Raw genomic sequence first — 26,443 nt, 5'->3', positions numbered from 1 at the left:
CATATGAGCCCTTTGCAGGATCATGGATGGAGCTAGAGGCCATCATCCTTAGCAAACTGAGACAGGAAAAGAAAGCCAAATGCTACATTTTCTTACTTATAAGTGGGAGCTAAACAATCAGAACATATGAACACAAAAAGAGGAACAAAAGACACTGGGGTCTACCTCAGGGTGAAGAGTGGGAGGAGCGAGAAGCAGAAAAAAGAACTATTGGATACTAGGCTTAGTACCTGGGTGATGAAATAATCTGTACAGCCAACCCCAGTGATACGAGTTTACCCAAACAAGAAACCTGCACGTGTACCCTTGAACCTAAAATACAAGTTTTTAAAAAATAAGTAAACCCATTATATCCAAGTACCTACTGTAGATAAGGCACTCTATCACCCTAAAAAAGGTACTACATACTTAGACATTATGTTAACTGTTTGTTGTCGATTTACCTCAGCCAAAATAGAAGCTCTGTAAGGGCAGAAACCTGGATCTGTTTTGTTTGCTGATACATCCCAAACCCTTAGAACCAGGCTTCGCATTTAGTAAGCACCAATAATATTGGTCATATGAATGAATGCATGCACTAATGAATAAGGTTCTTTACCTTTGTTTTTCCAGCCCAAGGTCCCATTCTTTTAGGGTCTATGCCTCTTCTCATGTATTCCTGGCTCCCATATAGTAGGCTGTCTTTCTGTTCGTGGTATCCTTCATTTATGGTGTGAGATAATGACATAACAATGTATGTTAGGAATGAATATTCATTATAGGAAAAAGGACCTGAAAAATTTATCCTACTGGTTCTGCTGCTGTTTCTACTACAATGATTACTCTGCACTATTTTCTAAAATATTTTATTCAGGACCCCCTATTCTGGTTACACTGTTAAGTGTTTTCTAGTCATAGATAACTTTTATCTCAATAGGCTTATGAGGATAAGGTATTACTAAGCTTGCTTCATAAATGAGAAGACTGGAGATTGGGAGTGGAAGTTTAATTAGATTGCGTACTATCAAACCGTAAGTAGTGGAACAGGAATTCAAACTGTGGGCTACTCGCTTCTAAAATATTCTTAACCACAGATATACACAGTCTCTCACCTAGGGAACAAAGTGCATGGGTTTCCTGGCAGTATATCAGTCATACTGTGGTTTGGTCACATGTATTTTTGCTCCATAACTTTAGCCCAAATTGAATGGAACTTGAAAAGACATACAAATGAAGGTATTTCTATGTAGTGCAATTGAACATATGAGCAGGGAAATGCTGAGTGATGTGACATAGTAGACAACATTATGATATCACAAATAATTTAAAGTATGGAATTAAGATAGACTTATCCAAGGTTTTTATTTTTTAAATTTTTTAAATTGATTTTTTTAAAGAAAGTCATAGAAAAGTGCAGAGAAGAAAGCAAGCAATGAGCATCACTCGTAATTAACGAGTGTCAATATTTTGTCAAATTTGCCTCAAATTCTCTTTTTTTTCCTAATTGCATTCTTCTCCCTCCATCTCCAGAAATAATCGCGATTAAGAATTTGATGTGTATTTTTCCAGTCCAAACTTATCTCTTTGCTATGTATGTGTCTATAAACAACATATAGCACTCATTATATCTTTCTTATTGTGTTTTTGTAACTGGACATTTGTAATTTGATATCTATCTCTCTTAAGACCAACACTATTATTTCTAATAATTCTCTACTCCTAAAATTGCCATTGTGTGGCAAATGATGGCCAGAGTTGAAGGCCTTAAGTTCCTTTTGTCACTTTTTCAGGAGACTTTTTCTATCTAAACATCTTTTGTAACAAGCAATATATGAACAATGTTATTTAGCACATTTAACTCTGTCAACGGTTTTCAGTGGAGAGTGTGAAGATCTTTTTAAAAAAATCATAACTGGATGCCTCTGGATATGCTGAAATCCTCATGAAACTGTTGTCTCTATTATATGTGAATACATCCATCAAGTGTTGATAGTAATGGTTGTAAGGTCCTTTGGTGTATAGCTCTAACCACATTGGGAATGATATATTTTAGTGGAGAATTAGTCTCTGGCATTGCTGAAACTGATTACTTATAGTATCACTCACACCATGTATATAACAAGTGCTGATGGTGTAGTATTTCAGCTGTGATGACATAAGAATTTTTTTTAACCTTATTGAGCCAGCTTCTGCCTTCTATTCTTGAACTCCTTTTTGACTTTGGCTGTGTGTGACTCAACAACTCTCTGTAAGTCAACAGCTGCCAGATGCTAAGTGTAATTAAGGCTTTACATGTATTTGTAACCTACGACATGTGTTTGGAAAACAGGAAGCAAGGTGGAAAAGGAAGAAAAGGAAAACTCTTGACTCAGTTTCAATTATCCTCTCCCTGTTTAATGGATGCTAACAGGCACTAGGAAGCTATGATCTGGCCTTTTTTATAAGCTCCATGGCTGGAGGCTTATTATGGTTTTAGACGAGTATCTACATCCCAACTGTAACTGGTGATGAAGCAGTTGATTTAAAAGAATTATTTTACAAACAAGAGTATATCATTAACATTCACCCTCAAATATTTGTGGTCTAATATACAGTATGATTACTTACTGAGGCAAAGTATCTGCTACACGTATATTCACCTGCTGATAGACTGTGATCCATCCATCTCGCTAGATGTCAGAATGCAGATGAGTTAATTAACTCTTGAGATCTAGAATAATTCTTCTGTGATAGGAAAGTCAAAGTGTTTTCAAAACATCAAGTACCTGATGGAAATAGGCACCTTGGTGAGTGCTGAAAATGCAAATGTCATGTGCCTTTTGGTTAATTTCAGTAATGTTAGCAGTGTCTCTACTGATATCTCATATTTTTTTTTTTTGTATTTTTATGGGAAAGTAAGATATTGTGTTACTTAATGGAGTAAATATTAAATATATCTAAATACATGCAGTTTAACTAGAAACTGCATTTTATTTACATTGTGGCAGAATAAGCTGAAAATAGAATCCCATTTCATTGCCTATCATTTTGTAGTTTTATACTTACTATTAATAGTAAAATAATAATGATAGTAAAATAATAATAGCTCATATTGATCAACTTGTTGGTGTGTGTGTGTGTGTTTGTTACACACACCTACACACATATTTATTATATGTGACCGTAAGAGGCAAGTACCGTTATTCTCTCATTTTACAGGTGAGAAAATGGAAACAGGAGTATTAAATAGCTTGATCAGAACAACAGCAACAAAATAGTCCTCACAGCAAGTAAGAGAACTCTCCATCCAGGCAGACTTTAAAAAAAAAGATAGAAGAAGAAACAAAAATAAGCAAAAGTCAGAAATCTGAGCATTGAACTGTAAGCCCACAGTAGGTTTTCATTGTGAGCAAAGACTGCTACTAGAACTGCAATGGAGAAATGACCTGAGGCTTAGAGCAACAAGGACATGAAACTGAGATTTCTGTAGTAAGCCAGGAAACCTAAAAAGAGGTGTGTTTAACCCTACCACATGCACATTGCCTGTGTAGAATCAAATACAAATTTTTTAGCAGGCAAGAATCCCAGTTTCGCCCCGTGTGATTTTTGAAAATTAAAATAAACGTGCATATCTAAAATTTAATATAATTACGTATGTAAGAAAACAAACCTTCATAGTTCAGTGTGAGCAAGTCCATAAATAATTGATCTTGACCTTTAAAATTTTAAAACATTAGAATTTATCATATACATAACTACTAACTATGTATAATAGAAAAACTAAACAATTGAAAAGCAATATCAATTTTATAATGAAATGCAAATTGTTGAAATTTAAAAAGTTTAGAACATAACAGTGAATGTGAATTCAAGCACAATTAAAGAAATACATAGACATAACTGGAAAAATAATAATAAGAAATTAGCAACAGACTGCACAGAGAGAAAAGAGATAAAAATACAACAGAGGCATTTAGAGAGAAAAAGGGTAGCATAAGATCAACTGACTTTAGTTGGTGAAAAGAATAGAGTATGGAAGTGAATGAACATGTAAAAGAGGCAATGACTGAGACTTTTTTATATTAACAAATCATGAGCCGGGCGCAGTGGCTCAAGCCTGTAATCCCAGCACTTTGGGAGGCCGAGATGGGCGGATCACGAGGTCAGGAGATCGAGATCACCCTAGCTAATATGGTGAAACCCCGTCTCTACTAAAAAATGCAAAAAACTAGCCAGGCGAGGTGGCGGGCGCCTGTGGTCCCAGCTACTCGGGAGGCTGAGGCAGGAGAATGGCGTGAACCCGGGAGGCAGAGCTTGCAGTGAGCCGAGATCCGGCCACTGCACTCCAGCCTGGGCGACAGAGCGAGACTCTGTCTCAAAAAAAAAAAAAAAAAAAAAAAAAGAAAAGTTGAAAGTGAATAAATGGAAATAGATGAATCACACGTTTATTGTTCACAATAAAAATAAGAAAGCTGGCTTGACTGCTTTATATAAGGCAAAATAGACTTTAAGATCACAAGAATTACAAGAGAAAAAGATGAACATTTCAAATTGATAAAAGGGTCAATTTATTCTAGAGATACAAAAGTCTATGTGCCTAATAACATAGTTTTACAGTGAGAAAGAGAAGGAATACAAGACAAAGCAAAATTAACAAAAAAAAAAAGGGGGGGAGGAAAGAGAAAAAAAACAAAACTGCAGATTTAACTCTTTTCTCAGTAACTGAAAAACTATCTAGACAAAAATAGAGGATATAGAGAATTTGAAAAACGTTGTCAACCACCTTGACCTAGTAGACATTTATAGGACACTACACACAAGAATTCTAGAATCACATTATTTTTCAAGTGAAAATTCTGCAATATATTCTATATGTTGGGCTATAAAATGTCTCAATAAGTTTCAAGATGGAAATCCTGGAGAGTTTGTTTTCTGTCCACCAAGTATGTAATTCGGAAATCAGTATCAATCAGACAAGTACCAGATATTTGGAAATAAAATTACACACTTCTAAGTAACCTATGGGTCAAAGAAGTAGATGAGAAATTTAAAAATTTTGAATGATTTGCATGCACAATACATTCAAATTTGGGGAGTACAGATAAAGAGGAAAATATTATAGGTTTGCATAATTACTTAAGAAATAAAGAAAATATTTCAAATCAGTGATCTACATTGCTACCCCAAGAACCTAGAGAAGGATGAGAAAACAAAACTCAAGTAGAAATAAATAAATAAGCAAGATAAGAGCAGAAATTAGGGAAATGGAAAATAAACAATACACTAAATTAAAGCCAACAGCTGTTTGAAAAATCGATGAAATAAAACTCCAGTAAGAATGATCAATTTAGGAGCAAGATGGCCGAATAGGAACAGCTCCAGTCTCCAACTCCCAGCGCGAGCGACACAGAAGACCGGTGATTTCTGCATTTTCAACTGAGGTACTGGGTTCATCTCACTGGGGAGTGCCGGACGATCGGTGCTGGTCAGCTGCTGCAGCCCGACCAGCGAGAGCTGAAGCAGGGCGAGGCATTGCCTCACCTGGGAAGCGCAAGGGGGAAGGGAATCCCTTTTCCTAGCCAGGGGAACTGAGACACACAACACCTGGAAAATCGGGTAACTCCCACCCCAATACTGCGCTTTAAGCAAACAGGCACACCAGGAGATCATATCCCACGCCTGGACGGGAGGGTCCCACACCCACGGAGCCTCCCTCATTGCTAGCACAGCAGTCTGTGATCTACCGGCAAGGCAGCAGCGAGGCTGGGGGAGGGGCGCCCGCCATTGCCGAGGCTTAAGTAGGTAAACATAGCCGCTGGGAAGCTCGAACTGGGTGGAGCTCACAGCAGCTCAAGGAAACCTGCCTGTCTCTGTAGACTCCACCTCTGGGGACAGGGCACAACTATACAACAACAAAAGCAGCAGAAAACTCTGCAGACGCAAACAACTCTGTCTGACAGCTTTGAAGAGAGCAGTGGATCTCCCAACACGGAGGTTGAGAGCTGAGAAGGGACAAACTCCCTGCTCAAGTGGGTCCCTGACCCCTGAGCAGCCTAACTGGGAGACATCCCCCACTAGGGGCAGTCTGATACCCCACACCTCACAGGGTGGAGTACACCCCTGAGAGGAAGCTTCCAAAGCAAGAATCAGACAGGTACACTCGCTGTTCAGAAATATTCTATCTTCTGCAGCCTCTGCTGCTGATACCCAGGCAAACAGGGTCTGGAGTGGACCTCAAGCAATCTCCAACAGACCTACAGCTGAGGGTCCTGACTGTTAGAAGGAAAACTATCAAACAGGAAGGACACCTACACCAAAACCCCATCAGTACATCACCATCATCAAAGACCAGAAGCAGATAAAACCACAAAGATGGGGAAAAAGCAGGGCAGAAAAGCTGGAAATTCAAAAAATAAGAGCGCATCTCCCCCGGCAAAGGAGCGCAGCTCATCGCCAGCAACGGATCAAAGCTGGACGGAGAATGACTTTGATGAGATGAGAGAAGAAGGCTTCAGTCCATCAAATTTCTCAGAGCTAAAGGAGGAATTACGTACCCAGCGCAAAGAAACTAAAAATCTTGAAAAAAAAGTGGAAGAATTGATGGCTAGAGTAACTAATGCAGAGAAGGTCCTAAACGAAATGAAAGAGATGAAAACCATGACACGAGAAATACGTGACAAATGCACAAGCTTCAGTAACCGACTCGATCAACTGGAAGAAAGAGTATCAGCGATTGAGGATCAAATGAATGAAATGAAGCGAGAAGAGAAACCAAAAGAAAAAAGAAGACAAAGAAATGAACAAAGTCTGCAAGAAGTATGGGATTATGTAAAAAGACCAAATCTACGTCTGATTGGGGTGCCTGAAAGTGAGGGGGAAAATGGAACCAAGTTGGAAAACACTCTTCAGGATATCATCCAGGAGAACTTCCCCAACCTAGTAGGGCAGGCCAACATTCAAATCCAGGAAATACAGAGAACGCCACAAAGATACTCCTCGAGAAGAGCAACTCCAAGACACATAATTGCCAGATTCACCAAAGTTGAAATGAAGGAAAAAATCTTAAGAGCAGCCAGAGAGAAAGGTCGGGTTACCCACAAAGGGAAGCCCATCAGACTAACAGCAGATCTCTCGGCAGAAACTCTCCAAGCCAGAAGAGAGTGGGGGCCAATATTCAACATTCTTAAAGAAAAGAATTTTAAACCCAGAATTTCATATCCAGCCAAACTAAGTTTCATAAGTGAAGGAGAAATAAAATCCTTTACAGATAAGCAAATGCTTAGAGATTTTGTCACCACTAGGCCTGCCTTACAAGAGATCCTGAAGGAAGCACTAAACATGGAAAGGAACAACCGGTACCAGCCATTGCAAAAACATGCCAAAATGTAAAGACCATCGAGGCTAGGAAGAAACTGCATCAACTAATGACCAAAATAACCAGTTAATATCATAATGGCAGGATCAAGTTCACACATAACAATCTTAACCTTAAATGTAAATGGACTAAATGCTCCAATTAAAAGACACAGACTGGCAAACTGGATAAAGAGTCAAGACCCATCAGTCTGCTGTATTCAGGAGACCCATCTCACACACAGAGACATACATAGGCTCAAAATAAAGGGATGGAGGAAGATTTACCAAGCAAATGGAGAACAAAAAAAAGCAGGGGTTGCTATACTAGTCTCTGATAAAACAGACTTTAAACCATCAAAGATCAAAAGAGACAAAGAAGGCCATTACATAATGGTAAAGGGATCAATTCAACAGGAAGAGCTAACTATCCTAAATATATACGCACCCAATACAGGAGCACCCAGATTCATAAAGCAAGTCCTTAGAGACTTACAAAGAGACTTAGACTCCCATACAATAATAATGGGAGACTTCAACACTCCACTGTCAACAGTAGACAGATCAACGAGACAGAAAGTTAACAAGGATATCCAGGAATTGAACTCATCTCTGCAGCAAGCAGACCTAATAGACATCTACAGAACTCTCCACCCCAAATCAACAGAATATACATTCTTCTCAGCACCACATCGTACTTACTCCAAAATTGACCACGTAATTGGAAGTAAAGCACTCCTCAGCAAATGTACAAGAACAGAAATTATAACAAACTGTCTCTCAGACCACAGTGCAATCAAACTAGAACTCAGGACTAAGAAACTCAATCAAAACCGCTCAACTACATGGAAACTGAACAACCTGCTCCTGAATGACTACTGGGTACATAACGAAATGAAGGCAGAAATAAAGATGTTCTTTGAAACCAATGAGAACAAAGATACAACATACCAGAATCTCTGGGACACATTTAAAGCAGTGTGTAGAGGGAAATTTATAGCACTAAATGCCCACAAGAGAAAGCAGGAAAGATCTAAAATTGACACTCTAACATCACAATTAAAAGAGCTAGAGAAGCAAGAGCAAACACATTCGAAAGCTAGCAGAAGGCAAGAAATAACTAAGATCAGAGCAGAACTGAAGGAGATAGAGACACAAAAAACTCTCCAAAAAATCAATGAATCTAGGAGTTGGTTTTTTGAAAAGATCAACAAAATTGACAGACCACTAGCCAGACTAATAAAGAAGAAAAGAGAGAAGAATCAAATCTACGCAATTAAAAATGATAAAGGGGATATCACCACCGACCCCACAGAAATACAAACTACCATCAGAGAATACTATAAACACCTCTACGCAAATAAACTGGAAAATCTAGAAGAAATGGATAATTTCCTGGACACTTACACTCTTCCAAGACTAAACCAGGAAGAAGTTGAATCCCTGAATAGACCAATAGTAGGCTCTGAAATTGAGGCAATAATTAATAGCCTACCAACCAAAAAAAGTCCAGGACCAGATGGATTCACAGCTGAATTCTACCAGAGGTACAAGGAGGAGTTGGTACCATTCCTTCTGAAACTATTCCAATCAATAGAAAAAGAGGGAATCCTCCCTAACTCATTTTATGAGGCCAACATCATTCTGATACCAAAGCCTGGCAGAGACACAACAAAAAAAGAGAATTTTAGACCAATATCCCTGATGAACATCGATGCAAAAATCCTCAATAAAATACTGGCAAACCGGGTTCAGCAACACATCAAAAAGCTTATCCACCATGATCAAGTGGGCTTCATCCCTGGGATGCAAGGCTGGTTCAACATTCGCAAATCAATAAACATAATCCAGCATATAAACAGAACCAAAGACAAGAACCACATGATTATCTCAATAGATGCAGAAAAGGCTTTTGACAAAATTCAACAGCCCTTCATGCTAAAAACGCTCAATAAATTCGGTATCGATGGAACGTACCTCAAAATAATAAGAGCTATCTATGACAAACCCACAGCCAATATCATACTGAATGGGCAAAAACTGGAAAAATTCCCTTTGAAAACTGGCACAAGACAGGGATGCCCTCTCTCACCACTCCTATTCAACATAGTGTTGGAAGTTCTGGCTAGGGCAATTAGGCAAGAGAAAGAAATCAAGGGTATTCAGTTAGGAAAAGAAGAAGTCAAATTTTCCCTCTTTGCAGATGACATGATTGTATATTTAGAAAACCCCATTGTCTCAGCCCAAAATCTCCTTAAGCTGATAAGCAATTTCAGCAAAGTCTCAGGATACAAAATTAATGTGCAAAAATCACAAGCATTCTTATACACCAGTAACAGACAAACAGAGAGCCAAATCAGGAATGAACTTCCATTCACAATTGCTTCAAAGAGAATAAAATACCTAGGAATCCAACTTACAAGGGATGTAAAGGACCTCTTCAAGGAGAACTACAAACCACTGCTCAGTGAAATCAAAGAGGACACAAACAAATGGAAGAACATACCATGCTCATGGATAGGAAGAATCAATATCGTGAAAATGGCCATACTGCCCAAGGTTATTTATAGATTCAATGCCATCCCCATCAAGCTACCAACGAGTTTCTTCACGGAATTGGAAAAAACTGCTTTAAAGTTCATATGGAACCAAAAAAGAGCCCGCATCTCCAAGACAATCCTAAGTCAAAAGAACAAAGCTGGAGGCATCACGCTACCTGACTTCAAACTATACTACAAAGCTACAGTAACCAAAACAGCATGGTACTGGTACCAAAACAGAGATATAGACCAATGGAACAGAACAGAGTCCTCAGAAATAATACCACACAGCTACAGCCATCTGATCTTTGACAAACCTGAGAGAAACAAGAAATGGGGAAAGGATTCCCTATTTAATAAATGGTGCTGGGAAAATTGGCTAGCCGTAAGTAGAAAGCTGAAACTGGATCCTTTCCTTACTCCTTATACGAAAATTAATTCAAGATGGATTAGAGACTTAAATGTTAGACCTAATACCATAAAAATCCTAGAGGAAAACCTAGGTAGTACCATTCAGGACATAGGCATGGGCAAAGACTTCATGTCTAAAACACCAAAAGCAACGGCAGCAAAAGCCAAAATTGACAAATGGGATCTCATTAAACTAAAGAGCTTCTGCACAGCAAAAGAAACTACCATCAGAGTGAACAGGCAACCTACAGAATGGGAGAAAATTTTTGCAATCTACTCATCTGACAAAGGGCTCATATCCAGAACCTACAAAGAACTCAAACAAATTTACAAGAAAAAAACAAACAACCCCATCAAAAAGTGGGCAAAGGATATGAACAGACATTTCTCAAAAGAAGACATTCATACAGCCAACAGACACATGAAAAAATGCTCATCATCACTGGCCATCAGAGAAATGCAAATCAAAACCACAATGAGATACCATCTCACACCAGTTAGAATGGCGATCATTAAAAAGTCAGGAAACAACAGGTGCTGGAGAGGATGTGGAGAAATAGGAACACTTTTACACTGTTGGTGGGATTGTAAACTAGTTCAACCATTATGGAAAACAGTATGGCGATTCCTCAAGGATCTAGAACTAGATGTACCATATGACCCAGCCATCCCATTACTGGGTATATACCCAAAGGATTATAAATTATGCTGCTATAAAGACACATGCACACGTATGTTTATTGCAGCACTATTCACAATAGCAAAGACTTGGAATCAACCCAAATGTCCATCAGTGACAGATTGGATTAAGAAAATGTGGCACATATACACCATGGAATACTATGCAGCCATCAAAAAGGATGAGTTTGTGTCCTTTGTAGGGACATGGATGCAGCTGGAAACCATCATTCTTAGCAAACTATCACAAGAACAGAAAACCAAACACCGCATGTTCTCACTCATAGGTGGGAACTGAACAATGAGATCACTCGGACTCAGGAAGGGGAACATCACACACCGGGGCCTATCATGGGGAGGGGGGAGGGGGGAGGGGGGAGGGATTGCATTGGGAGTTATACCTGATGTAAATGACGAGTTGATGGGTGCAGCACAGCAACAAGGCACAAGTATACATATGTAACAAACCTGCACGTTATGCACATGTACCCTACAACTTAAAGTATAATAATAATAAATAAATTAAAAAAAAAAAAAAAAAAGAATGATCAATTTAAAAAGAAAGAAAGGATCTCTCATATCAAAAATGAAAGAAAGAATATTGTTATAGATTTACACATATTAAAAAAGTCATAAATGGTTGATGAAATGGACAAATTCCCTGTAAAACACAATTAATATTAGAAAGCATATATTACCTCAAAAGTCTTTATTAGGACCACCATATGTTGATGATAAAATGTTCAATCCATCAGAAAGCTATAATGCTAAACTCATAATACATACCTATAAAATAACCTTAAATAGACATAGAGCAAACATTGATGAAACAGTAGTGAGAAACACCCATCACAGTAAGAAATTTCAATATATATCTTACAATTATAGACAGGACACGCCAACAGCAGATTAGTAGCAATGTATAAAATGTATAGCATGAAATGCTTATAATAATAAAGAAGAATGTCTGAACATTAAAGACATAAAGGACCAAATTTTGAAGGTATAGAAAACAGCAAATGAATGAACTCAAAGAAAGAAATAATTTGTATGCATAAGGGTAGAAATTAATAAACTAAAAAAATACAGACAGGAGATAGAGTCAGAAAAGCAGAAATTTTGTTCCTTTGAAAGAAAAAGACTATTATTGGTAAAACCAATTCAGTTAAAAAAAAGAAGGCACAAATAAATATTCTGAGGAATGAAAATAAAGACAGTATTCTACAAATCCAGCAGAAATCTTTAATAAGCCTAAACAATACATGGATAACCTATTGTATTTATGTCAACCTATTTGAAATTATAAATGAAATGGGCACGTTCCTGGAAAATTTATTGTTCCTAAATTTTCTAAATCAACTCACTACAAAATGGTAAATAGTAATAATTCTATATAAAGAAATAAAGCAAGTTTCTTCCTCTGTAGACTGATGATCATCATAATAGCTACATTTGTTTTGTGGTTATTCTGATGCAGGCAACAATCTAAGCATTTTCTGCCGCTTTATGTCATTCAGTACCCTCTTCCACCCTGTGAAGGTAGGTGCTATTTTTCTGTCCATTTTATAAATGAGTAAATGAAGTCAGCAGAAGTAATTAATTCTAAGACTATCTGGTCAACAAGTATTTTTAAAACAGACAATCTAACTCCTGATTTTCTTAACCTTAGGCTATATGGTGACTGTTTTGTGGGGCTGCTTTTTTAATTAAAAGGGAAAACTATATAAAAGCATTTAGGACAGTGCTTGACACATTTTGAAGCCCTAGTAAATGTAAACTAATCTAGTAGCCTTGCAGCTAACTCACTACTGTCCTCTTTCCCTCTCTCTCTGATGAAAACAATTGTTTAGGGAGGCAGAGTCTCATAGAGTCAGGTGAATGTACATGTTTGTAATGTTCTCACATAGGATAACTGATTGGTATAGTTTTTAATACTGAAATCGATTTTTAATCTTGTTAGAATTTTCATCAGCAGAAAACCATCTCCAACTAGCCAAGCTCCTGGACATTTCATTATTCATTATGAACTGCCAGTTTTTCAGCAGAACCTTTGTGTTGTGGCTGATTTTGGGTTTTCCAAATTGGGCATTGTTCAGATTTCCCGCTGGAATGGGAAAATGCCACCACACCAGAGGAGAATGCCACCTTCGTCTTTCTCTTTGAAAATTATAAGCTTACAGGAAAACCTAGGTTACTGGAAAGTCTTCTGTCTTCACTAGCCATCTTGGTGTTTCCTTGATTTAGAATGTGTTTATTCATATTGGAATGGTTCTAGTCACAAATTGTAAATGTTTGGACACATCAGAAGACATTTATATAGATTAAAATAATTAGTCTAAAAGTTTACAAACATCAAAACATCAATCTCTTAGGTGTCATACATTTAAAAATGTAATTCTTAAAGTACACTTTTGAAATACAAATATTTGACTTAAACTTTTATGAATAATAATGCATGTACACGTACTCTGTTGTTTTAAGCCAGAGGATTTTGGGTGAACAGTTTTATCAACATTGGGAAAATATCTAAATATGTAAAAACAGATGAACTTTAAAAGGGCATTAAAAGAGAGTTTATGTGAAGACTTTCAGGATATACAAGCATAAAATATTAGTATTCATAAATAGTTCCTTCGGTGCCTTCCAAAGTGGTGATCAGTGGATATATGTAAATATGTAGGCTTTTATATTTGTATAAAAATAATATTTTAGCTAATGTTGATAATGGTTTTAAACTGATTATTTTGTATGGCTTACACATATCTATAATTGCTCAACATTTAAATATAACATATTTAAACTAAATGTGAGATAACAATTTGGCATTTCGTTTTGATTTGTCAAACAGAAATAAAATTATATTTTATCACTTATAACTGCTACATTTTGCTTGATGACATTCTATGGGCAAAAGCTGAGGGCCTCATGTCAAATTACTTCAATTTCTTTGATAAAAAGTACTATAACATTATAATTTCTATCTTTTTCTTAAATATCTGCTAGAAAAAAAATGGACTCCATATTCATTCTTGACTTTAAAATGTACGCTCTAACATTTGCACAAGAAAAGTGACCCATGATGTTTACAAGGGATTCTCTTTGTTTTAGGATGAATGATTTTAGAAAAAGCCCACTTAAAAAAGGAATCAATGTTCAAAAGAATGAATATTTCAAATTAAATAGTAAAAATAATTTATTGCAACTATCTTGAAAAAAATAAACCTAATTTTCAAAACTATATTTCCGTTTGTTTACTTTTATTTACTACTAGAACTATGCATATTTTGCATAGTTCAGTTTAAATTTAATATTATTCACTATTTGAATGATACATATTTTTTTCAAAATGATAAAGAATAACAGTTTGGGGGTGGGGCATATATATTCATGTTACAGCAAAATTGTTTCATTGTACCACATTATCTCTTTCCCTTTAGCCTTGCATTTTGCAGCAGGATCATAGAGTCATTTTTTCCAAAAAATATTTGATGAGTTCATTAATTTTCCTAAGGGCTTCTCATTAACCTTTTATTTAAATAATTATCATTGCTCATTCAAGTTGAGATTTTCTTGGTACGTGGTATGACCAGTGATTTTTTACTATATCCTGGCCAATTGAAATATTACATTATGAAACCCTGGATCATATTTAAATCTTCTGTTACAGTAAGCCTCTTCTGACACTGAGCCAATGGGAATAGTGGGACACTGTGTCTTGACTACCAGGTGAATGTAAAGGTCCATCCACTGTGTGTACTCTGACAAGGTGGGGAAGACGGTGCAGTGAAAGAATGCCGCTTCATTGCTGCAGGGCAGAGATGGGTTTTTAGGACCCTCCCCGTCCCCCACCCCAGGCCTCTGCCGATGACAACCTCATTGAGAGGGAGAGAGTTATCTCCTTACCATTCCCCACAAGTCCCCTTCTGATTGTGTTGGTGAAACTAGATTTAACATTTAGCCTTCTCTGCCCTCAGCAAGGAGAGGGAGGGCGGGGGATAAAAGTCCAGGATTCCTGCGCTGCTGGTCTCCACGGACAACACTTGGTCTTTTAAAATTTTACCCTGGTGTGTTTGTAGAAGTGTAGGGATGGGGCTCCTTGCTATAGCAGGCTGTTCTTGGGCCTTGTTTTGTCCACTGCCATTTCCAATTTGCAGGTTTCTCTAGCACCAGGTTTGGAACACATGAGGCAAAAATAAATCCCAGGGAACTCGCCACCATGTAGTTCCTGAGGCTCCAGGACCCTGTTAAATCTACCTCCTTCCCTCCCATTTTTCAGAAACTGCTTATGTGGTTTTTGTATGTAATGTCCAGGGTTTTTAGCTGTACTTAGTGGAAAAGTAGAGAAGGGGAACAATAAATCTTGGTCCAGAACCAGATGTCTGTCAAATCAGATTTTGACGTTCCCATCATCGTGAGCACACTATTCTATCTTCTCTTGTTAACTGGCTTAATTCTGTTAGATTTTGGTTATTCTGTGACCTTTGTATGAACTAAATTTTTTTTTTTTTTGCATACTTTTTGTTGACTTCATGGAAATCTGCAACTTCCCAAGCTTTACAATCTAATTACAGATTGGCACCATATTACTTTCTGCTCTCAGTAAGAAATTACTTACTTACACATTGATATGGTAGTTAATATGAGAAGAGATACTAGGAGAAAGTGGGCAGGGATAGGTGAGGATTAATTTTATAAGTGGTCATTCGTGACTATTTTCATGTTATTACAATTTTATTTCTCTGTATAAAGTTTCTTCTCTTAAATTCAGGGTACTTGCATTATAAACATTTAGACAATGAGAGTTTTCTGTATTGCATTCTCACTTTACTACAGTTAACTTTTGTCTTCTTGCCCTTGTAGTAGAAAAATCTGTTCCAATGCTGACATTTTCAGTGCTATTTGTATATCCTGGTATTACCATGACATGATAATTCTGACTTAACTACATATGTGCTTTTCCTAGTTAAAGGTTATTTCAAAGTTGGTAAAAACTTATAAAATAAAGCCATAATCACAATGCACATACATATATCTCCTTAAAATTGCATCCCAAGTAGAATTAGTGGGTGAAAGGATGACTCTTGAATTCTGTTGCGAAATTTCTCTCTAAAAAAGGCATGGAGAGGATCTGGATTATACAATGTGGTTACGATCAAGAAAAGACAATTTAATGTCCAAGATATTTATCAAGAGAATTATTTTCAGACTTGTGTTCCCCTCTTTTGATCACTGAACAGTTTTTAGATGTTAACATTCTTTCCTAACCTTAAATTACACTAAAATTGCTTTATGTAAATATTATAGATTACATGTAATCATTTATCTATAAAAATATTGATTCTGGCCTCGATAATGTACTCTGGGGCCACACTGGGTGAGTTACTGGCAACAGCCATGGAGCTCGTCCCTGAAATAAAATGCATTGGCACATCATCCATATGCACTTTAATCAGTGCTATCGGGAGACTGGAGGCAGATAGAAGATAAATAATAAATACGTATTCCATGAATACTGATATATTGTGCCTCCTCATTATCTTTCTGCAAGATAGTAAAGAAGAAATGAAGGGTTCATGGCTTTCCACTAGAAATCTTAGCTTGGAGAATCACACGTTGAGTAGTTTCTCTCTTCCATTCAAAGCTGCCACGGAGCTTACTAAAGACTTAATTGTGCAAGATGAATTAGGGCAAAATCAGTCTTCCATCGATGAGCAAAGTAAGTGCAAAATGGTAAGTTGAGCTGGTATTAAAGATGCTTCCATACTAACTTACATTCTGAGAAGTGTGTATAGAGTGCGGGGCTTCTTGCTGTAAGATAAAATACATGGAAAACAATGGTTGGAAATCGATCCGTATAGAGGAATGTTTGGGAAAACTGGGTGTGGTATGAGCAAACTGAAGTAGGTATGTGTGATAGCTTCTCAATGGAGTAAATCCCCAGTCCTTCAGAGCGTTCACCCCAAACTAGATGAACAGCTGGTGAACAGGCTGTGAAGGCATGAGGCTTGGACCACTAGGTGACCTCCGTGGCTCCCTGTTCTTTTTTCTTTTTTTGAGACAGAGTTTCACTCTTGTTTCCCAGGCTTAGGCTGGAGTGCAATGGTGTGAACTCAGCTCACCGCAACCTCCGCCTCCCAGGTTCAAGTGATTCTCCTGCCTCAGCCTCCCGAGTAGCTGGGATTACAGGCATGCACCTCCACCCCCGGCTAATTTTGTATTTTTAGTAGAAACGGGGTTTCTCCACGTTGGTCAAGCTGGTCTGGAAGTCTTGACCTCAGGTGATCCATCTGCCTCAGCTTCCCAAAGTGCTGGGATTATGGGAGTGAGCCACTGTGCCCGGCCTGTTCTCTTCCTATGTAATATTTATCACTGTATGGATTGTACTTTGTTTATGTGATTCTTTGATTAATGCCTTTTTCCCCGATTAGACTGTAAATGTCATGGACTATATTTTTATAATGCATACTGTTATATCCCTGATGCCTCGCACAGCACTAGGAACAATAAATATTTGTTGAATGATTTAATAACTGGATAGACCCATTTTTTTTTTCTTTCTCCTGCGTATATGACTCGCTAGCTTCATATGTTAAGCCAGCATGCCTGGAAAAAGCTTGGTCCAGAACCTGTCCCAGGTGTTAACACTTTCAACGAGGTTCCTATTCTTTGAGTTAGTGGAGGTTAGAAAGATACCAAACTAGGAACTATGGGGAAATGGTGGCATTGGCAAGGAATGATCCTGTTGGAAGGTGAAGATGAAAAGGTAATTTTTTTTAAAAAATCAATATTGATTTTATAGGAAAATCTTCCTTTCTATATATACCAATGTAAACATACTCATTTACCTTTTCCTGGCAAATTCAGCACAGAACTTCCAATTTTCTTTATAATGTTACTCCTTTGTGGCTCCGGGGCTATAAGCTTGAAGTGGAAACTCTTAAAGTACACTTTTTCTTTTCTAACATTTGTGGTTACTTTTTAAATGTATGCAAATCTTACCTGATTCATGAAGATCTCAAGTTTGTTTTCTCATAAAAATAAGATTTCAATTTCTTTTCTCAGGTAAATTTAACTAAAGAAGGGGCACTGTGTGTATTCCATGTGGTCCCATGGCCTCGGCCCACTGTTACCTCTGGAACCCAGGCCAAAAAACACATGCAATGCTCTTCACAGAGACTGCCGTCCTCACACAGCTGTTTCTTCTTTCCCGAGGAGATCTTTGAAAGTAGTTCTAGATAATGAGATGTGGAAAGCTATCTGAAAAGTTGTCTTACTACACACCCACTCCATTTTAAATGGGATTATATACCTACAAGTCCTCACATGTGGAATAAAAATATGTGTGTTTTAGTTTGGATTTTCATTTATTGTGGGAAAATGAATCAACATATCTTATGACTCTGTCCAGAAGGAACTTGATCTCTAAGGACAAGATGGAGGAATATTACTCTAAAATGACTTTTTTTTCAATGACTTAAGGATGAGAAAAGCAACAACGGAAAGATCTTTCCATATTATATATACACACATACACACACACTCAGTAACTTCATTCCCATAGGCTACTGAGAGTGAAATATACATTTTATACATTTTAATGTATAATTATGAGACTAATTACCAAGGATGCAAACTGGAACTGAATACGCTGGGCAGAGAATTTCAGACAGCATGATAAACCGCACCCAGGGAATAAACAGCAGCACTTAGCACTGTGCTGATGGCAGAGAGGACTTCCCTCTTCACTGCACAGGTAGTGGGTTATCGCCCCATGCTGACAGGAATCTGCACTTGGGTTTACTCTCCAATGAATAAGTTTCATTCTGAAGAGACAATTATGTGTAGAATTGAGCTTGATTCCATTTACACAACCAAATTAGGCTGGGAAAGCTCAGTGTGCAGTGAAGACAAGAAAAAAACTCGGAATAAAAAGACATATGTCTATTACAAATTAAAGTACCACAAGGGTAATGTGAACTAAACAGTGGTTTGGTGCTTTGTAAAATAAAAGGTAATAAATGATATTGAGTATGTAGGCTACCACAGCGTGTCAAGTTACATCAAGAGTTTAGAGACATGAATGATACGGAATGGCCTTTATGTAACAGATATACTTAGAGTGGGTAAACTCCTGGCTTTGGTATTATTTATGAGGTTTTCTCCACTCTTAGCAGAGAAGTGCATTTCTTCACTGCATTTACTTTTCATTGTCATAAATTGGTTAGAGACAAAAGAAATCAGCATTATACATCAGTAAGTAGAGTGGACCACTTGATTCTATCTATTTCTCATTGAAACCTTAAAATATCTCTTAAAGAGCCAAATAGTAAAGCGCACAAATAAATAAACTGCACAAAAATGTTGCCAGGTTTGCTTTGGCTGGAGACTGCTGACACTGTAGAAGCAGCACAGGCTGGGGGTCTGCAGGTACAGAGGTGAACCCTGGATCTGCTGTGTGCCCAGGTGTGACCTTGGACATGGTGTTTAACCTCTGCTTGTAAAGAGGTGATGTCAACACCTAAAATGCTGAGCGATGATGGTATTTAAGTGGCATAAAGCCTAAAGGTAGCTGGCCCATTTTCTGACACCTAATAACACACATGTTTATAGAACATGATAACGTGTTCAATAAAAACCTATTCTCTTTGCTTCCTGTCAGATCATGAGTTCACCCCTATAGGTCTTCATGTGCACACATTCACTTTCCATAAGTGAAGCCTACTTGTGACTTTAAATTGTGTTAGCAAAGAGAGATTCTTTGATACCATTTAAAAACCAAAGGAGTAGCTCTTCGTCTCTAGGTTGCTGATTTCAGTGACACATTATATATATATACCTAACATAACTTCATTTCTGCCAGTGATGGGCCATGTATACAACAGTGGTCTTGTAGGATTATAATACTGTATTTTTAGTGTGTCTTTTCTATGTTCAAATACAAAAAATACTTGCCATTATGTTACTTTGCCTATGGTATTCAGTTCAGTAACATGCTGTGCAGGTCTGTAGTGTAAGAGCAGTACGCTAAACCAAAGCCTAGGTGTGTAATAGGCTAGACCATCTAGGTTTGTGTAAGTCACTCTGATGTTCTCAGAGCAAACATTACCTAAGGACACATTGCTCAGAACGTATCCCTCTCTTTAAGCAACGCATGACAGCATTTATTAAAAATGACTAATTTGGCACATATTATCATATGAGGCACACAATCACCCTGAGAAGATTTTAAGAGATTAATGCCCAGATTTCACAAATAAGAAAATTGGGGTTCGTGGAGTTAAGAGAATTGCCATAAATGAGACTGTTGTCAGTGGAAAGCTAGGACGGGCACCCAGGTATTTTAGCTGCCACTTATATTTATCAGTGGGTTAAGGCTATAAGACATGAACCTTAATTTGATCCCTGCATAGGGATCAGATCCAGGTATTGCGACCATCAAGATGCTTGACCTTGGATAAATGCCTTAAATCCTCTGGTCCCCAGTTTCATCATCTACATAAGGATTACAATAATATTGTCATCTTCATAAAGATGCAAAACTTTAAAAAATATAAAATGAAAGTTGCAAAATAAAAGGTGCACAAGTAAGCACTTGGTGTATATTAGCTATTATACATTCAGAGTTTTTTCACCTACATGGAGCTACCTAGACAATAGTGTCAGCATACCTAAAAATCTCTGAAATAAAATCTGAGCATTCTGTCCTATAATCGATATTTACTTTCTTTCTTTTGTTTGTTTTTCAAAGGTATCCCACTGTCCTGAATACTCTTGTCCAAGATCTGTTTCTGTACACCACGGTGAATTTCATGTATTTGTCAGACGGGAAAAGTGTCTGCTTTGTTTTGTAAGACTACATTTTAACTTTGTAAAGCATCTCACAAATTTTAATCAGCTTCTCTGTCACTCTCACCCTAGGAACCAACTTCACCCTTGCGGAACTGGGCATCTGTGAGCCCTCCCCACACCGAAGCGGCTACTGCTCTGACATGGGGATCCTTCACCAGGGCTACTCCCTTAGCACAGGGTCTGATGCCGACTCCGACACCGAGGGAGGGATGTCTCCAGAACACGCCATCAGACTGTGGGGGAGAGGAATAAAATCCAGGCGCAGTTCCGGCCTGTCCAGTCGTGAAAACTCGGCCCTTACCCTGACTGACTCTGACAACGAAAATAAATCGGATGATGAGAACGGTAGGCCCACTTCTTAAATACCTTTTTATGTTCTGTGCACTGCACCACGTGGGGCTTCGAATGTTTTTGTTTTTTAATAAAGTGGCGTCATAAAACCATTCATTTTCTTTGAAGTCGACCTTGTTTCCACAGTGTGAGCTGGGGGGAAATAAACCAGCAACCCTCCAGCACACAAGAAATGAGAAGAGAATTTTAAAATCACATTTTGATGATAACACAGCATTCAGGTGTAGTCAGTTGGTCTTATTAGCAAGTAAATTACATTGCAAAAGAGGCAGCTTGATAAACTATGACCTATACCTAGAAAATGTCCTCTCTCCACAAGTTTCTAGGTCTTTGTATTGATTTCCCCTTCCCAGTAAATGGAAACCTGGGTTATTTTTTTTCATGAAGATCTCTTAAGAATCTCACCTTATCTTAGACTTTCATTTCCAGGCGGCAATGCCTCATATCCGTATTGAAGATCAAACTTGGAACAGATGCTCTGGAGCTTAATAATGACAAATAGGAAGAGACTTGTCTTCAAAAAAAAAAAAAAGAATTCTTTATATGTTTACTTTTCCCCTTGGCACCTATGTAGGTTAATAGTTTCCTGCATCTTCTGTCACAAATCACTATTGCCTATCCATCAGCTTTCTAGGTGGGGTTTAATGAAACTTTGAAAATTAAATCCTTCCAATCATTAAGCAGTAAATATAGAGAAGCCTAAGCAAGTCATTGAAGAGATAAGGTGCTTATTTGTGGGTTTCTGAGCAATTCCGAAGTGTGTTTAGTCAAAAACATTTTTTAAAAAGATAAATTGCATTAGGTTACAGCCGATTTAAGAAGAAAACATCAAATGCTATGTGGTGTGTTATGAATAGATTGCATGTTTGCTAAAAGAATTACCATTACCATTAAAATGTTTACAAATAGATCAGTTAAGAATATTTATATAAAATATTATAAACTTCTGCCAGAGCAGCTTTAAATATTTCCTTTCATTTAAAAAAGAAAAAGGAAATTTGCAGGCGGACAGCTTGTTGTGAATGCAAAAGCATAGCTAAATATCATTTAATCTCAAAACTGTGTTGAAAATACATCATTTCCTGGGTAAGTCTCACATACTCAAAAAGATGTCATTTTTTGCATTTAAATTTATGTTTAATTTTGAAATAATTTATTCTACAGTGGGGACAAGGGGATGTGTCTTACTTATGCCTCCGTTCATGTAGCTAATCAAGGTGTACTCTCAAGGAAAAATCTGCACTTGACTCCTTTTGAATTTTAACAAAATTCTGACACTTGGCACATTTGACACTCTGAGGTGCTTATTTGATAGGAAATTACTTTTAGAAGTTTCCATAAAAGCATATGTTGAATCCATTTACTGATGTCCTTTTTCAACTTCATTGTGTGTGTCAGATACTATTTAAATGAAGGCAATTTGATGGCCTAATAAATAAAATCATTTGTTATCCAAGAATTTATGGCACATTTTAAACAAGGAATTTTAGCAAGTCCCTCATAGTTGGTATTCTTACACCTATGGAGGGAACCATCTATGCAGAGTTGTTTATACATATTTATAGACCTGCACCTTCTCCCATTTAAGTTATATGCATCTTAAAAACTCATCTAATAAGGGGGTGTTTCCGGTGAAGCCAAGGGCACAAAATATGCTTGCCATGAATTTACCTAGAAGAGTTATGGATGAAAAAAATCTGAAATTAATCATGTATTTGGTAGACCAATAGTAGTTTTATTTTTTTCAGTATTATTCAAAACATCATATTTGAATAATTTTTACTTTCTGTGAGTCTATATAAATCCCTGCATACTGATAAGAAATAAACTCTTAGATACAGTGTCCTGATTATTTCCTGTAGTGCTAGTTGCAATGCAGTCAGAATTACATAAAGAAAATATACTTAGAAGTACTAAGCAACTCTGTATGTGAGTGTGGCTGGCAAGGCACAAAGGAGGTATTGAAGTCAGAGTTCAAATTAGATGAGAGATGGTTATTTTAAAACATACAGGTAGACTGTCTTTCTTTTTACTTTTAAAACATTTTTTCAATATTTTACATATTGAAAAGAGGTACATAATGTGTCTTCTGTTCTCATTCTTGGCCAGAAATAAAAATGAGAAATTTTACACATCACATCATAAACTCTTTAAGCAAATAAAAATTGAAGTGTGAGCAACTCTGCAGGCAGAGGTGTTAACTTCAGTAAACTTCTTGCTCTTTCTCTCTGACGAATTCTGTTTAGCTCACAAAGAAATCAATGCTTTTTCACATCACTGATTTTATGAAGTTTGGGAATGTATTATCATATAGATTGACAGTTGCCCCACTGGTTCCACACCACGGCATGGACACTTACAAAGCCATCATTAATTTCTCACACTTGTACCCAGCAGTGGCTTCCTCCATAATAAACACTGTGTCCTTCAGAACCAAATCAATAACCTTTTAGGTATGCCTTTCTTGAAGAGGAAGTAACAGGAATCTATACTTTGAGATAGAAGCTCTCCAATTTAATTTTAGGTTTTAAAGACACATGGTCATAAAATGAATCTTTTCTGTGGGATTCCATATGTTTTAATTTCATTTCATGGTGGGATTTTAGGATACATGGATTTTTCACTGCGCTTATTTAAAAATCTCCCTTAAAAAATTCCAATTGTGATTTTGCTAAGCATAGTTAGTGAGTGAAGACAGCTCTCAGAAACCAACTTCCTTTTTGGTGATAAGAAGTGTGTGTTCAGTCTGCACAGTCATATAGTAAAATCTCTAACTTTGCCAACAGTTCTCCCTAGATCAATGTTGATTGTGCTTCCTATGTGCTGCTGTGACACAAATGACCCATTGGATAACTTGACAGTCCCATCAAACAGGTGAACCTGTCTTTCTTTCTTTTTCTTTTTTTTTTGGTAGTATAGATACCAGAGTGCTGCATACTACACTCACTAATTTAGCCACTACATTAGCATTGTGCTGGCTTGGCTCGGGTTACTTCAAATAGATAAAACTCTCAGATTCATGTTATCTTTTCAGGTTCTTTAATCCTATCTTGAAGTCAATGATGATTTGGCTAGAAATGGCAATGAGAGTTGAGAACAACTTGGTCAAGTTTTTGCTGCTGTGAAATTTGACGACATCCAGAGAAAGGGCTTTCCTAGTGACCTTAAATTAGAATCCATACTTTTGTTCAGTAATAAATGACCCCCTTAAAATATGTCCTCTCTAAGACCATTTGTATTATCTGAGTTATGGAGAAAATGGCACAGTCACTAATACACAAGAATAACTAATTGCCTCCTTAAAGATGCAAAGTAGCACAAACTGTAAAAATCTGGTCTGTGTTCTCTTGACTCCCTCAGGTAATTTCTTCACCTTGGGACTTAAAAATATCCTTCAGTTTTTTTTTTTTCTTCCAGCAAAATTCTAGTTTCAGTTATTTCACTGGAAATCCAGAAAGGGAAAAACAAAACAAAACAAGAACAATAAACAAAGAAAAAGTTGGTATGAAATAGGAAGCCAGAAATGGCAGTAAATGAAATCCAGCGTCGGTTAAACCTTTAAGAAAATTATTCTTCCCCACCCCTCTCCATGTCCACCCAAAGTAAATAAGCACAATGTTCATTTTCATCTGTTGTAATTGGGAAATTTACAATTCTCATAATGTACTTTGAGGTTGAAATATAAATGTTGGGTTAATTCCATTGCATTTCACAAAATGCATTTATAAAACAAGCTGGCTCTGGGCACCTAATGGATTTATGTAAAGTGTATTTGTGGAACACAGATTCTATTAGATTGAGTCCTTTTCGCAAAAGGTCTGTAGCATATCCGTCTCCTCGGCAGAGTTTCAACTCACCCAGGTACTCACTGCTTGTTATCTGAGACATGAGGAATGAAGCCTGAGGGAAGGATTTTCCTTAGCACCAGCGACAATGTCCTTAGATTGTCACTGCCAACCAAGTTGCATTCATTTGTCATTCAAGGTGAGTTACTTAAATTTTTCTCTTTTCTCTCCAGAAAGCCGCTTCTCAATAAATCTAGCATTGGAGCATTTCTTAAGTAAACACAAAGTAAACATGCAAGTGGGATTCTATTTCTACTCCCACTCTATTACTCTTACATGCTCAAATTAATTCTGTGTTTTATAACCCACTCTACTCCTTTCTTCTCCCAAATCCCTCGTGTAAAATCACAGAGAATGCCTGTAACAGACGTAAAAACTTACTATGAGCTCCAGACCTAGCCAAAGGCCCGTAATTTTGCTCTTAAGGAAGTGAAAAGGCAATGGCAAGAATAGTAAAAGAGGTAGCTACAAAAGGTATACATTCATATTTGACTGTGCTTAATGTTGATATGGGATGATTTCTTTTCCAGCCACATTTTATGAAGCCAATTTCCATGGAACTTAAAGCAAATTGTTGCCTCAATTTCTTAAAAACAAAACAAAATTTAAAAACATACCAAAAAAAAAAAACAAACAACAAAAACCAGAAGAAACTTTTAAGCCCTTTGGATGACAATGATTTCAATTTGTGTTTTTAAGCTTTATTTTATATACATGTACATTTAAAAGAATACCATTATAAAGAAGAATATGAAATGAATTATCATGGATTTTAAAAAAATGAAAGACATAAACACAAAATATCATAGGTTCTGTCTTTTCCATTCCTAAATGAAAGAATGATCTCCTTTACATTTTTCTAATTCAATTCCCTCAAAGTCCAGGTATCAGAGGCTATAGAGAAAACTTATTTTTAAAAAGCTTATTAATGGGAGTCTTAATATATGATCACTACGATGCTAAAACACAGCTGATAATAACATATAACCAGAGGCAAAATGTAAGAATATCACATTGTCACATGGCATGATACGAAAGCTGGAAGTGAAAGGATTGATATTCTGCAAATGGACTTGTATGAAACTTTAGAGGTTTACTTTTTTGGCAAATTAAGCAATTCTTACATTACTGTAAAGTAGAACAGAGTACTTCGAGGAGTGTAGGAGTCTGTGCTTTATTTCAGTATTGCACTTTCCAGATTATAAACTTTAGTGGCATGGTCTTTAGTTATTTATATATTTTTTCCTTTCCTTTGGTGGTTTCTTTCATGTTTGCTAATGCTCCCAGGGGCTATCAAGGAATAGCTCCATTCAATAAATACAATAAATAAAATGAAGCACTAAGCCTTCCTTTTGGCAAGGGCAGCCTGATTATTACATGTGTAATCTCCAGGCCTTCGGGGAGACATTGGACTTGGTGGATAATCATTTGGTTTTAAGCTGCTGAGTTCCTGATATC

The 26,443-nt window shown here is 37.0% G+C and overlaps 1 protein-coding gene across 4 annotated transcripts in view; it reads left to right on the top strand.

The window, feature by feature from the left end:
* Window positions 1-26,443, top strand: part of TENM2 (teneurin transmembrane protein 2) — a 1,303,382-nt gene that overhangs the window by 394,832 nt on the left and 882,107 nt on the right. For all 4 annotated transcript variants that reach the window (XM_050794625.1, XM_050794624.1, XM_050794626.1 and 1 more), the window contains exon 4: window positions 20,859-21,134. In XM_050794625.1, coding sequence (XP_050650582.1) covers window positions 20,859-21,134 — 276 coding nt within the window. The remainder of the gene's footprint in view (window positions 1-20,858; window positions 21,135-26,443) is intronic.

This window comes from Macaca thibetana, chromosome 6 (genome assembly GCF_024542745.1).
Source record: "Macaca thibetana thibetana isolate TM-01 chromosome 6, ASM2454274v1, whole genome shotgun sequence".
In the NCBI taxonomy this organism is placed as follows: domain Eukaryota; kingdom Metazoa; phylum Chordata; class Mammalia; order Primates; family Cercopithecidae; genus Macaca; species Macaca thibetana.
Note: the sequence above shows the minus strand (reverse complement) of the source record. Positions and strands in the feature narration are given on the sequence as shown.